This window comes from Mobula hypostoma, chromosome 10 (genome assembly GCF_963921235.1).
Source record: "Mobula hypostoma chromosome 10, sMobHyp1.1, whole genome shotgun sequence".
NCBI lineage: Eukaryota > Metazoa > Chordata > Chondrichthyes > Myliobatiformes > Myliobatidae > Mobula > Mobula hypostoma.
In genome coordinates this window covers 3,820,001-3,832,518 of record NC_086106.1, presented here as the reverse complement: position 1 = coordinate 3,832,518, position 12,518 = coordinate 3,820,001, and the positions used below count along the sequence as shown (strand labels likewise).

At 46.7% G+C, this 12,518-nt stretch overlaps 1 protein-coding gene across 5 annotated transcripts in view; it reads right to left on the bottom strand.

Moving 5' to 3' along the window:
* Positions 1-4,764: 4,764 nt before the first annotated feature.
* Positions 4,765-12,518, bottom strand: part of LOC134352612 (probable G-protein coupled receptor 132) — a 51,143-nt gene continuing 43,389 nt past the window's right edge. For 3 of the 5 annotated variants that reach the window (XM_063059912.1, XM_063059911.1, XM_063059910.1), the window contains exons 2-3: positions 12,318-12,466; positions 4,765-5,960 (exon numbers count right to left, since the gene is read on the bottom strand). In XM_063059912.1, the coding sequence (XP_062915982.1) occupies positions 4,914-5,948 (1,035 nt within the window). In that variant the 5' untranslated portion in view covers positions 5,949-5,960; positions 12,318-12,466 and the 3' untranslated portion in view covers positions 4,765-4,913. The remainder of the gene's footprint in view (positions 5,961-12,317; positions 12,467-12,518) is intronic. The other 2 variants (XM_063059913.1, XM_063059909.1) reach the window with 1 other exon arrangement.

The following is a 12,518-nucleotide window of genomic DNA, read 5'->3' as shown; positions in this document are numbered from 1 at the left end:
CGGAGACGGAGGAACTGGGGATAGGAAATGGCATTTTTGCATGTGGCGGGGTGGGAAGAGGTATAGTTGAGGTAGTTATGAGAGTCAGTGGGCTTGTAGAAGATGTCAGTGGACAGTCTGTCTCCAGAAATGGAGACCAAGAGATCGAGAAAGGGGAGAAAGTGTCCGAGATGGACCAAGTGAATTTGAGGGCTGGGTGGAAGTTTGAAGTAAAGTCGATGAAATTGACGAGCTCAGCATGGGTGCAGGAAGCAGCACCAATGTAGTCGTCAATGTAACGAAGGAAAAGTTGGGGAGCAGTACCAGAATAGCTTTGGAGCACAGACTGTTCCACATAACCAACGAAGGGGCAGGCATAGCTGGGGCCCATGCGAGTTCCCATAGCTACACCCTTAGTCTGAAGAAAGTGGGAAGAGCCAAAAGAGAAGTTATTGGGTGTGAGAACCAGTTCCGCCAACCGGAGGAGGGTAGTGGTGGTGGGGAACTGGTGAGGTCTGTTATCCAGAAAGTAGCGGAGGGCCTTGAGGCCTTCTTGATGGTGAATGGAGGTGTAGAGGGATTGGACATCCATAGTAAAAATGAAGTGGTTGGGACCGGGGTCCCAGAGGGGTGCTTGCGAGCTCGATTTCAACGTTTAAGAGAAGTTTGGATAGGTATGTGGATGGGAGGGGTTTTGGAGGGCTGTGGTCCCAGTGCAGGTTGATGGGAGTAGGCAGTTTAAATGTTTCGGCATGGACTAGATAGGCCGAAGGGCTTGTTTCTGTGTTGTACTTTTCTATGACTCTACAACTCTAACACGCAGAGCTGATGAATATCAAGAAAGGACAACTGGACTCCCCTTGTTGGAGATGGCTGTTGCTGGGCACATTTGTAACTTTGTCCTGGTCCGGACAGTCAAACAAAATAATTCTCTTGCAAGCTGAACCAAATATAACTTCACTTCTTAAACATGAAATAATGTGTTAAGTAAAGATTAGAACACACACGTGCATGAACATATGCTCAAACACAAATGCACACACTCCTGCACACGCTCACACGTGCACTCGTACAAACATGCACTCACAGTCGTGCACACACCCACACGCACGTCTGCATGCTCACGCACGTACAGACATGAGGCCACCCTTGAACACACGTGCGTGCACGTCATACCTGCTCGCACGCCTACATACAGACGTGCACACGCATACATGCTCACGTGCGCACACACACACGTGTACAAACACACACAAGCATATACACGCAATTTAAGTAGAGGCTTGAAATGTAGTAAAATAATTCTTCAAAAAATAAAAAGAAACATTTTAAAATTCATTATGTTTCAAATGATTCCAAGTTACCAATGCAAACGTTGATCTGTAAACCTAAAACTAGTTCCAATAGCTGCATAATTTACTGAGCAGTGTTTTCCAGGTGTATGTCTGAAAAGAGTTTGGTCTGATTTGGTAAAACTATTAAATGCACTCTTACATATACAATGCAGGGTACAATCGGCATTTTCTTTAATGGACCCTAAACTCATATCAGTTGTAGAGATTTTGCCTGACTACAGCAGAGAGAGCTGAATATTTTGAGAATGAGCAGCAGCCTTAAGTCATGGCTGGGTATCCCAGGACCTCGGCTATAGACATATGAAATATACATATCTCTCTCTCTCTCCCCACCTCTCCCTCTCCAAAATTCCTGCTGGAAAAATGAGAATAGCTTTTGCTTCATTACAACTACAGAACAAAGTGCTTCGTTCACATAACTAGTTACTAGCTATAAATAGCCAGCAGAGGAAGTCAATGCAGCGTACGGAAAGAAACAGCTCAGAACTTTTCCAAGAAATCTTTAATTCAACAGTTTTGAGGTCTGATTTATGTGTGCGACATGTCAGTCATAGCTCTTGGTTTTGTCTGCGTGTATTCCTATTCGAGACAATATCGGCTCCTCCAGCAGTTTCCAAGGCGGATCCAGTGAAGAGAGACATCGGAGTTTGCGGAGCCTGGAATCCGGAGCAACAGGGCACAACCTGCCGGAGGAACTCAGTGGGTCAGGCAGCCTCTGTGGAGGGAAATGGGCAGTCAGCATTCATTTTGGAAAATGTTGACTGCTCATTTCCTTTTATAGATGCTGAGTTCCTCCTCCAGCACTTTGCGAGTTGCTCCAGGGTGGGGCTCTTGTCTTCGAAGCGTGGACCAGGGACTCAAAATACTGCCTCATTATCCTGGCAGATTAAATCTTAAACTCAAGAGATCCTGCAGGTGCTGGAAATCGAGGGCAACATATGCAAAATGCTGGAGAAACTCAGCTGGTCGGGCAGCATCTACGGAGGGGAATTAAATATGCACCTCCATCAATTTAATCCCCTCTGTGCAAACACACTCATGCACACACTTGCACGTGCACGTAAACACCCATACATGTACACACAAGACGTTCTTTCCTCTCTATAGACGCTGCCTGACCTGCTGAGTACCTCCAGCGTTTTGTGTGTAAGACAGTGAAATTCTCTGCCCTCCCAGCGCATGGTGGGTAGAGACAAGGGAAACTCCAAAGCTGAACACGTTTCATGACATGTTCCAGTGATGTTAAACCTGATTCCGATTCTGAACATCATTTGTCAACCTAGCAGCCTGCCTTGACTGCAAACATTCATGGTTGAAAGCTATGTGTTCATCTGTAAGTATGTGTGAGGATGTGTATGTTTGTGCTGTATGTTCACATGTATGTGCTTGCCCTGTATACCTGCAAATGTTTGCATTTTGTTGTTTGATTGTTTGTGGTTTTTGTATTGCTATATTTACGCTCTATTCTTGGTTGGTGCGGCTGTAATGAACCAAATTTCCCTCGGGATCAATAAAGTATATCTATCTATCTATCTATCTATGTGTGTGTAGTGTAAATGTGCATGTGCAAATCTGCTGTTTGTGTATGTTTGTGTGAGTTTATGTGTGCACGATGTCTTGTGTGTGTATCTATGTACATGTATATGACATGAAGAGGGTTTGATGGCTCTGGGCCTGTATTCACTGGAAGTCAGAAGAATGAGGGGTGACCTCATTGAAACCTATTGAACGGTGAAAGGCCTTGATCGAGTGGATGTGGAAAGGATGTTTCCTATGGTGGGAGAGTCTAAGACCAGAGGACACAGCCTCAGAATAGAGGGGTGTCCTTTTAGAACGGAGATGGGGAGGAATTTCTTTAGCAAGAGCGTGGTGAGCCTGTGAAATTCTTTGCCGCAGCCAGCTTTGCAGGCCAAGTCTTTATGTATATTTAAGGCAGAGGTTGATAGATTCTTGATTGGTCAGGGCATGAAGCGATATGGGGAGAAGGCAGGAGAGAGGGGCTGAGAGGGAAAATGGATCGGCCATGATGAAATGGCGGAGCTGACTCGATGGGCCAGACGGCCTAATTCTGCTCCTGTATCTTATGGTTTTATGTAGGGATGTCTGTATCTGTATATGTGTGAATGTGTGTACACTTCTGTGAACTACACGTGTGTGCGCAGACATATACTTATATGTGTAGGAGTGTGTGTGCCCCCGTGTATGTCATAGAGACAAAGAGCCTGGGAAACAGACCCCTCTTCATCAGCTCGTCCAATACCCGTTCCTGTTCCATTGGCTGCCGTTTGAACTATGACCTTCTAAACCTTCCCCATCCATGGACCCAATCAGCTGTCTTATTTATTTATTGATTTATCGATTGACTGATTGAGAGACAACGTGGAATATGCCTCTCTGGCACTCCGAGCCACGCCGTCCAGCAATCCCCAGTTTAACCCTAGCCTAATCACCGGATAATTTACAATGACCAGCTAACCTTTGGACTGTGGGAGGGAAGCGGATCACCGAGAGGAAAGCTACGCGGTTGCACGGAGAACGTACAAACTGCATACAGACAGCGGTGGGAATTGAACCCAGGTCACTGGTACTGTAAAGCGCCGTGCTGACCACCACACTACCATGCCGCCCTTAATTCCCAGCTGTAATCTGCAGTATGTCCAGTAGTAACTTCCTTCCTATCTGTCCACACCTTGGCTCCTGTTGTGGATAAGAGCCTTCAACCAAGTGAAATCCTCCTGATCAATGTCTCTGTGTAATACAAGCTTCCGGTTTCCTCACCGTTCTGTCACACACTGGCCCACCAAACCCATGCCAACAGGCCCTCTTGCCCAGCAATCCCATGCCAACAGTCCCTCTTGCCCAGCAAACCCATGCCAGCAGGCCCTCTGGCCCACCAAGCCCAAGGAAACAGGCCCTCTGGTGTACCTAGCCCATGGAAACAGGCCCTCTGGCCTACCAAACCCATGGAAACAGGCCCTTCGGCCTAACAAATCCATGAAAGCAGGCCCTCTGTCCTACCAAACCTATGCCAACAAGCCCTCTGGACTACCAAAGCCCATGCTAACAGGACCTCTGGTGTATCAAGTCCATGGAAACAGGCCTTCTGGCTTACCAAACCTATGGAAACAGGTCCTCTGGCTTACCAAACCCATGTCAACGTACTAGTGTCTGTCAAACTATTTTCCCCTCTTTCCCACCAATATGGAGGACTATGTAGGAGAGAAGGGTTAGATTGAACTTCGAGTAGGTTAAACAGTCAGCAAAACATTATGGGCCGAAGTGTCTGTACTGTGCTGTAATGTTCTATGTTCTACATTCATTAAAAGTCCCCTTTCCATTCTACACCTCACCCACTCAATGTATTGACTCCAGCATCACTATAATTTACAGTGGCTTTTAACCCCCCCCCCAACCCCCTTCAACCCACATGTCTTTGGGATATCGGAGGAAGGCCACGCGGTCACTGGGCAAGTGTGGAAGCTTCACACGCAGAGTGCTGGAGGTCGTTTTGACCTTGGGCCCCCGAAGCTGTGAGACAGTGTCTCTACCCATCGCGCCACCACTGTGGTCATGGTCAGGTCAAAACGTAACCCTGCTGATCAAAGTTGGAGAAGTGTTTGAGGATTTCTTTCTGAAATTTCGATGTCCAATAGTGGCAAAAGACTTCTTCAGGTCCTTTGTGGCGTTTTTACTGACCAGTACATAAAGGATTGGATCCAACGCACTGTTGAAGCTGGAGATGGCCAAGGAAATGCTGAAGTAGAGAAGAACCTGCCGTTCAAAGTGACAAACGCAGTCCATCAGAGAGAAGTTAATTGACCTAAACAGGAGAATGAGATGATAGGGGCCAAAGCAGACGAGGAAAATGACGATGACTGATATCGAGAGCTGTTTTACTTTGGCCTTTTTCTCTTTCTGAAGAGTCGAGCTCTTCCTGATTTCCCTGAAGATCCGCTGGTAACAGAATATCATAAGCAGAAGCGGGAGCAGGAACCCAAAGAAAATCCGGCCGTAGTTCGCGACCGCCACCAGCTTGATGAGCGGGATGTGCTCAAAGCACGTCAGGTTGGCCATGTCGGGCTCTTTGTCGAGGACTGTCCCGAAGATGATGAAGAGATGCAAAGCAAAGACAGACAGGAATATGAGGAGGCTGACCTTTATAGCCATGCCGGGCCGGCGGAATTTCTTCGATTGCATCGGATAGACAATGGTGAGGTAGCGGTCTATGGAGATGCAACAGAGAAGCAGGATGCTGATGTAGACATTGGAGTAGAAGATGAATCCTGAGAGATGGCAGGTAATCCATCCAAACTTCCACTGGTGATCATTATAGTAGTAGATGACCCAGAGAGGTATGGTCAAAGCATAGAGGAGATCAGATATGGCGAGGCTTAAAAGGTAAATTCCAAGGGTGTTCCTCTGCTTGACTTGTAAGATGATTGGCCACAGAGTCAGACAGTTCATGGTCACGCTCACAATGAAGGTGATGCTGTACATTACCGCCAACGCAATGCTGTATTCCTTAAACTTAATTCCACACAAGGTCTGGTTGCAGGGGAGGTCGGGACTGGCTGACTCGTTCACGTTCATGCCTGGACTTACTGTGGAGTTCATCGCGAAGCCAATCTGAAAGAAACAAGAGAGAAGGAGGTTGAGCTGACTGAACAACCGGCCAAAGCGAATTCAATTCTCAAGCTTCGAATTTGTTTATCACGACAGCGTTGAAGTGTGCATTAACAACCAGCACACTCAAGGGTGTGCCGAGGGGGGGCGAGGGGGGGCTGCCCACAAGTGTCCCCACGTATTCCCGTGCCAGCGTAACGAGGCAGTTAGTGTGACACTATTACAGCTCAGGGGAGCGTCAGAGTTCCGGAGTCCAATTCCGGCATCCTCTGTACATTACTTCCCACGGGTACATGGGTTTCCTCCGGGTGCTCCGGTTTCCTCCCACAGTCCAAAGACGTATCGGTTGGCAGGTTAGGAACTCAGCAGGTCGTGGCAGCATCCGTGGAAAGGAACAGTCAACGTTTCGGGCCGAGACCCCTTCTCCAGCATGTTGTGCGTGTTGCTTTGACCCCAGCATCTGCAGAGTATTTTGTGTTTTAGGTTGGCAGGTTAATTGGCCATTGTAAATTGTCCTGGGATTAGGCCAGGGTTAATTCAAGGGTTTGGAACGTCAACTGATGGCGTCTACCTCCACACCAGATCGGACGGGAGGCTGTTCAGTCCGTCCCGGCTGAGGGCAAAAACCGAGGTTCGTGAAGTACTCATCAGGGACATGTTGTTTGCAGATGATGCGGCACTGGCAACACACTCTGAAGAGCAACTGCAACACCTCATGGACAGCTTCTCAAGAGCCTGCCAGGACTTCAGCTTGACCATCAGCCTGAAGAAAACCAACGTGTTGGGCCAAGGCGTTGAGCACCCCCCTGCCATTACCATCAACATCTACGAGCTGGAGGTAGTTCACGAGTTTACATACCTTGGCTCCACCATCACGGACAGCCTCTCCCTAGACCCCGAGATCAACAGACAGATCAGACGAGCAGCCTCAACATTCGCCAGGCTGACAAAGAGAGTCTGGGAGAACAGAAAGCTGACAACGCACACCAAAGTTGCAGTCTACAGGGCCTGTGTCCTCAGCACACTGCCTTACGGCAGTGAGACCTGGAGCCTCTACCCCAGACAAGAGCGGCGTCTCAACGCCTTCCATCTTCGCAGCCTGAGACGCATCCTGGACATCACGTGGACTGACCGAGTCACCAACAATGAGGTCCTGGCCCGCGCCCAGATACCCAGCCTCTTCTCCCTGCTCCACCAACGCCGACTCCGCTGGCTGGGCCACGTACACCGCATGTCAGATGGGAGGATCCCGAAAGACCTGCTATACGGGGAACTGGCCTCCGGCAAGAGAGCACAAGGGCGGCCTCATCTTTGTTTCAAAGATGTCTGCAAGAGAGACATGAAGTCACTGAACATGAACGTTGAGAGCTGGGAGGACATCGCAAGCGATCGCTCTCACTGGAGGCTGGAACTACGCAGAGGTCTAAAAAGAGGAGAAGAGAAGCTGAGGCTTGCTGCTGAAGAAAAGCGCACTCACCGGAAAAACAGCGCCAAGACAACACTGGAGGACAGCGCCTTCAAGTGCAGTCGCTGCAGCCGAGACTGTCACTCCCGTGTGGGCCTCTACAGCCACAACAGACACTGCTCTAACACAGACTGAAGCAAGACTTTCCAGGCACAGATCCATGGTCTCGCAAGACTAACGGATGCCACCAAATCAAGGGTTGCTGGGCGGTGTGCCTCGAAGGGCCGGAATGACCTATTCAGCATGGTATCGCAATAAATAAATAAACAAACAAACACATAAATAAATAAAGCGATCGGGTATTCTACTGGAGACCTCAGTGGGTTAGGCAGTGGAGGGAAATGGGCAGTCAACATTCAAAGTTCAAAAAGTTTGAAGCAAATTTATTACCAAAGTACAAATACGTCATCATACACAACCCTGAGATTCGTTTTCTTGTGTAAATCCAAGAACTTTAATGGAGTCAATGAAAGACCGCGCGCAACAGGGTGGATAGCCAGTGTACTAAAGACAATAATTTGTGAAAATATAAAAGAGAAAAAGTAACAAATAAATAGGCAATAGATATCGAGAACATGAGATGAAGAGCCTTTGAAAGTGAGTGTATAGGTTGAAAGTTATCCGCTCTGGTTCACAAGCCTGATGGTTGGGGGTAATTACTGTTCCTGAACCTGGTGGTCTGGGTCCTGAGGCTCCGGTACCTCCTTCCCGATGGCAGGAGGGAGAAGACAGCGTGTCCTGGGTGGAGGGGACCCTGCTTTCCGGGCAGATGTGCTCAGCGCTGGAGAGGGCTTTACCCGTGGTGGACTGAGCTGTGGCCATGTTTCCTGATATCTGATGATGTCTTTGCTGCCCACAAAATGAAAGTAGGTCTACAGGCAGATAAATGTTTTCAGCGTACAAACAAACTATATTTCAGTAGTGCATAAGTAGGTCTCGAGGACACCACAGTAAACACCGCAAAGCTGAAACATAGTTTGTTTGTATTCGGATATCATAGTACCACAATACTGCTCACAAACTCCGTTACTGTGGTTGGCTAATGAGTACTCGTGTTCCGAAGACCAAAGGGTTTATTGTGAACCTGAGACTTCTAACACAGCAGCAATAATCTTCCAAGGGTCCCAGAGCTGTTTTTGACTAAGTTAACCTTCTAGCCTGACAACACACACGCACACAAAGTGCTGGAGGAACTCAGCAGCTCAGGCAGCTTCCACGGAGAAGAATAAACAAAGTTTCAGGCCAAGATTCTCCATCAGGACTGGAAAGTAACAGGGGAAACACCAGAATAAAAAGTTTGGGGTGGGGTGGGGAGTACAACCCAGCAGGAGATGGGTGAGACCAGGTGAGGGGGGAAGGTCGGTGAGTGGGGGAGGGGGTTGAAGTGAGAAGCTGAAAGGTGATGGGTGGAAGAGATAAAGGTCCGAAGAAGAAAGAATCTGAAAGGGGAGGAGCGTGGACCATGGGAGAAAGGGAAGGAGGAGGAGGGGACCCTGAGGGAGCTGATGGACAGGTGAGAAGAAGAGAAGAGGTAAGAGGCGAGCCCGAATGAGGTTTGGAGAAAGAAAAAAGTAGGGGCAGAAACTACCAGAAGTTCTAACCAATATTCTTTGTCGTAAACAAGGGAACAATAAGGTTCTTGTTGGTCCATGATTTAATCAAAGGAAAGCAATGTTGATAGTTCGGAATTGTTAGGAAATCATTAGGAAATTGTTAGGAATTGTTAAGAGAGCATTGGGGAATTGTTAGGAATTATTAGGAGAGCATTAGGGAATTGTTAGGATTTGTTAGGAGAGCATTGGAGAATTGTTAAGTGATCATTGGGGAATTGAGGGGTATAGACAGGGTAAATGCAAGCAGGCTTTTTCCACTGAGGTTTAGTGGGACTACAACCAGAGGTCATGGTGTAGGGGTGAGAGGTGAAAAGTTTGAGGGGAACATGAGGGGAAACTTCTTCACTCAGAGGGTGGTGAAAATGTGGAACCAGCTGCCAGCGCAAGTGGTGGATGCCCTATTGATTTCAATGCTTAAGAGACGTTTGGATAGGTACATGGGTGGTAGGGGTATGGAGGGCTATGGTCCCAGTGCAGGTCGATGGGACTAGGCAGTTTAAATGGGCCAGCATGGACTAGATGGGCTGAAGGGCCTGTTTCTGTGCTGATGTCTTCTATGACTCTTAAACAGGAGGTTAGCAGGTGGGCTTGATGCCTCTAACTGTTAATCCTTCACAATAATGGTCTAGAAATAAGATTCTTCTCCTCTAGATCAAGCTGAGCCCAAGCTAATGAAGCAACATCCAGCTGAAACCATTGGGAAGTGTAAGGTCAAGCACCGTGGTAGGAAGTGCGGGGGGAATCTACCCTCAGCAGCCACTTTACTAGCTACACCTGTACACCTCGTTAATGCAAATACCTAATCAGCCAATCAGGTGGCAGCAACTCGATGCATAAAAGCATGCAGACATGGTCAAGAGGTTCAGTTGTTGTTCAGACCAAACATCAGAATGGGGAAGAAATGTCATCTAAGTGACTTTGACTGTGGAACGGCTGTTGGTGACAGACAGGGTGGTTTGAGTATCTCAAAAACTGCTAACCTCCTTGGATCTTCACGCACAACAGACCCTAGAGTTACAGAGAAAGGTGCGATAAAAAAAATCTTCTGAGCGACAGTGACTCATTAATGAGAGAAATCGTTGGCTAGTCTAGTCCAATCTGACAGGAAGGTGACAGTAACTCAAATATCCATGAGTTACAACAGTAATGCATCTGAATGCACATTTTGAACTTTGATTACAGCAGCCAAGACCACAAACAATGCTGAGTGGCCTCTTTATTAAGCACAGGAGGTAACTAATAAAGTTACCACGGCGTGTTTTTAGTCTAAATAAGGTAAGAATTCAGAAATGCGAAGTGCAGAGATAATTGGTATTCTTAGTTCTGGATTCCTTCAAGATTGACTTGTAGATTGATTTGATAGTGAGAATTGCAAGTGCACTGTTAGCATTTATTTTGAGAAAGCTAGGAGATGAAAGGAAGGATGCCCTGCTGAGGCACTGGGCAGACTGCATTCAGAATTCTGACCCCGTATCTAGGAAAAGATAGTCACGGCGTCATAGAAAAGTATAGCACAGAAACAGGCCCTTCGGCCTGTCTAGTCCGTGCTGAACCATTTAAACTGCCTATTGCCATCGATGTGCACCGAGGTTATTGCCCCCCCCATACCCCTCCCTTCCATGTACCTTTCCAAACTTCTCCTAAACGTTGAAATCAAGCTTGCATGCATCACTTGTGCTGACAGCTCATTCCACACTCTCACAACTCTTGGAGTGAAAAAGTTTCCCTTCATGTTCCCCTTAAACTCCCACCTTTCATCCTTAACCCATGACCTCCGGTTGTAGTTCCCACCCAACCTACGTGGGAAAAGCCTGCTTGCATTTACCCTGTCTATACTCCTCATAATTTTGCATACCTCTATCAAACCTCCTCTCAATCTTCTACATTCCAAGGAATAAAGACCTAAACTATTCAATCTTTCCTTATAACTCAGGTCCTTCAGACCTGGCAACATCGTTGTAAATGTTCTCTGTACTCTTTCAAACTTGTTTACATCTTTCTTGTAGGTAAGTGACCAAAACTTCACAGAATACACCTAATTAGGGCTCACCAATGTCTTATACAACTTCAACATAACGTCCCATCTCCTGTACTCAATATATTGATTTATGAAGGCCAATGGGCCAAAAGGTTTCTTTATGACCCGATCTACCTGTGATGCCACTTTCAATGAATTATGGGCCTGTATTCCCAGATCCCTTTGTTCTACCACACTCCTCAGTGACCGACTGTTCACTGTGTAAGACCCACCCTGGTTGGGTCTACCGAAATGCAAAACCTCGCACTTGTCTGCATTAAATGTGCCGGTGCTGGCGAGAGGTCAGAGAAAGTTCACAAGAATGATCCCAGGGATGAGAGACTTAATGAATGGTTAACACGTGACGTTTCTGAGCCTGTACTTCATGGAGTTCAGGAAGATGAAGAAGGACTCCTTCCTGAAAAAGCATTTCAGGATGTATATTGTATACATTTCTCTGATATTAAATGTACCTATTTCAACCTCTTGATGGCAGTAATGAGAAGAGAGCATATTCAAAGCTCCAAGTAAATTTGTTATCAAAATACATATGGGTCACCATGTACAACCCTGAGATTCATTTTCCTCTGGGTATAATCAATAAATCTATAGTATAATAACTATAACAGAGTTAATGAAAGACTGCCCAAATTGGTCATTCAACCAGAGTGCAGAAGGCAACAAACTGTGCAAGTACTAAAAAAAGAAATCATAATCATAAATAAATAAGCAGTAAATATTGAGAACATGAGATGAAGAGCCCTTGAAAGTGAGTCCATTGGTTGTGGGAACATTTCAATGATGGTCAAAATGAACTTGACCAAAGATATCCCCTTTCAAGATGTGTTCCAGGGTCAGGAGCCTGATGGTTGACAGGGTAGTAATAGTTTTTGACCCTGATGATGAGAATTCTGAGGCTCCTGTGCCTTCTTCCTGATGGCAAGGATATTAAAACCTGATTCTGATTCTCATCTTACTAAAAGTAATGCAATCTAACCCAAGCAGGACCATACCCGATGCAATCAACCCAGCCCAGGTAGACCTTGCATTATCCATCCTAAACACATATGAGTCAAACCAAAGCCAGTTCTCTTGACCATCGACCATCCCTTTCTCTGAATTCTTCAGTAATTTTTGTTCTGATGTTACGATTAATTCACAAATTATGATTTCAAAGGTAAGTATAGCAATAATGCAGCATCTCATTGAGCAGTAATACAAGATAAATCTTTAGCTCGCAGTTAAATAAAGGGAATTTTAGTCACCGTTTTTGAAGATGCAGGCTGGTGTTACTATGATCTCTCTTCTCTCTTCAGTGCACAGGCTCCCGGCTGGTCCTGTCCATGTGTTTGAAGCAGGCAGAAGCAGTCAGAGTGGAACTCTCTCCCAGTGAGCTGAAACTCTGTCACGCAATCTGAAAGAGTTGGTTGCAGGAAACGTGTACTGTAAGGGCTCTATAACCCCAA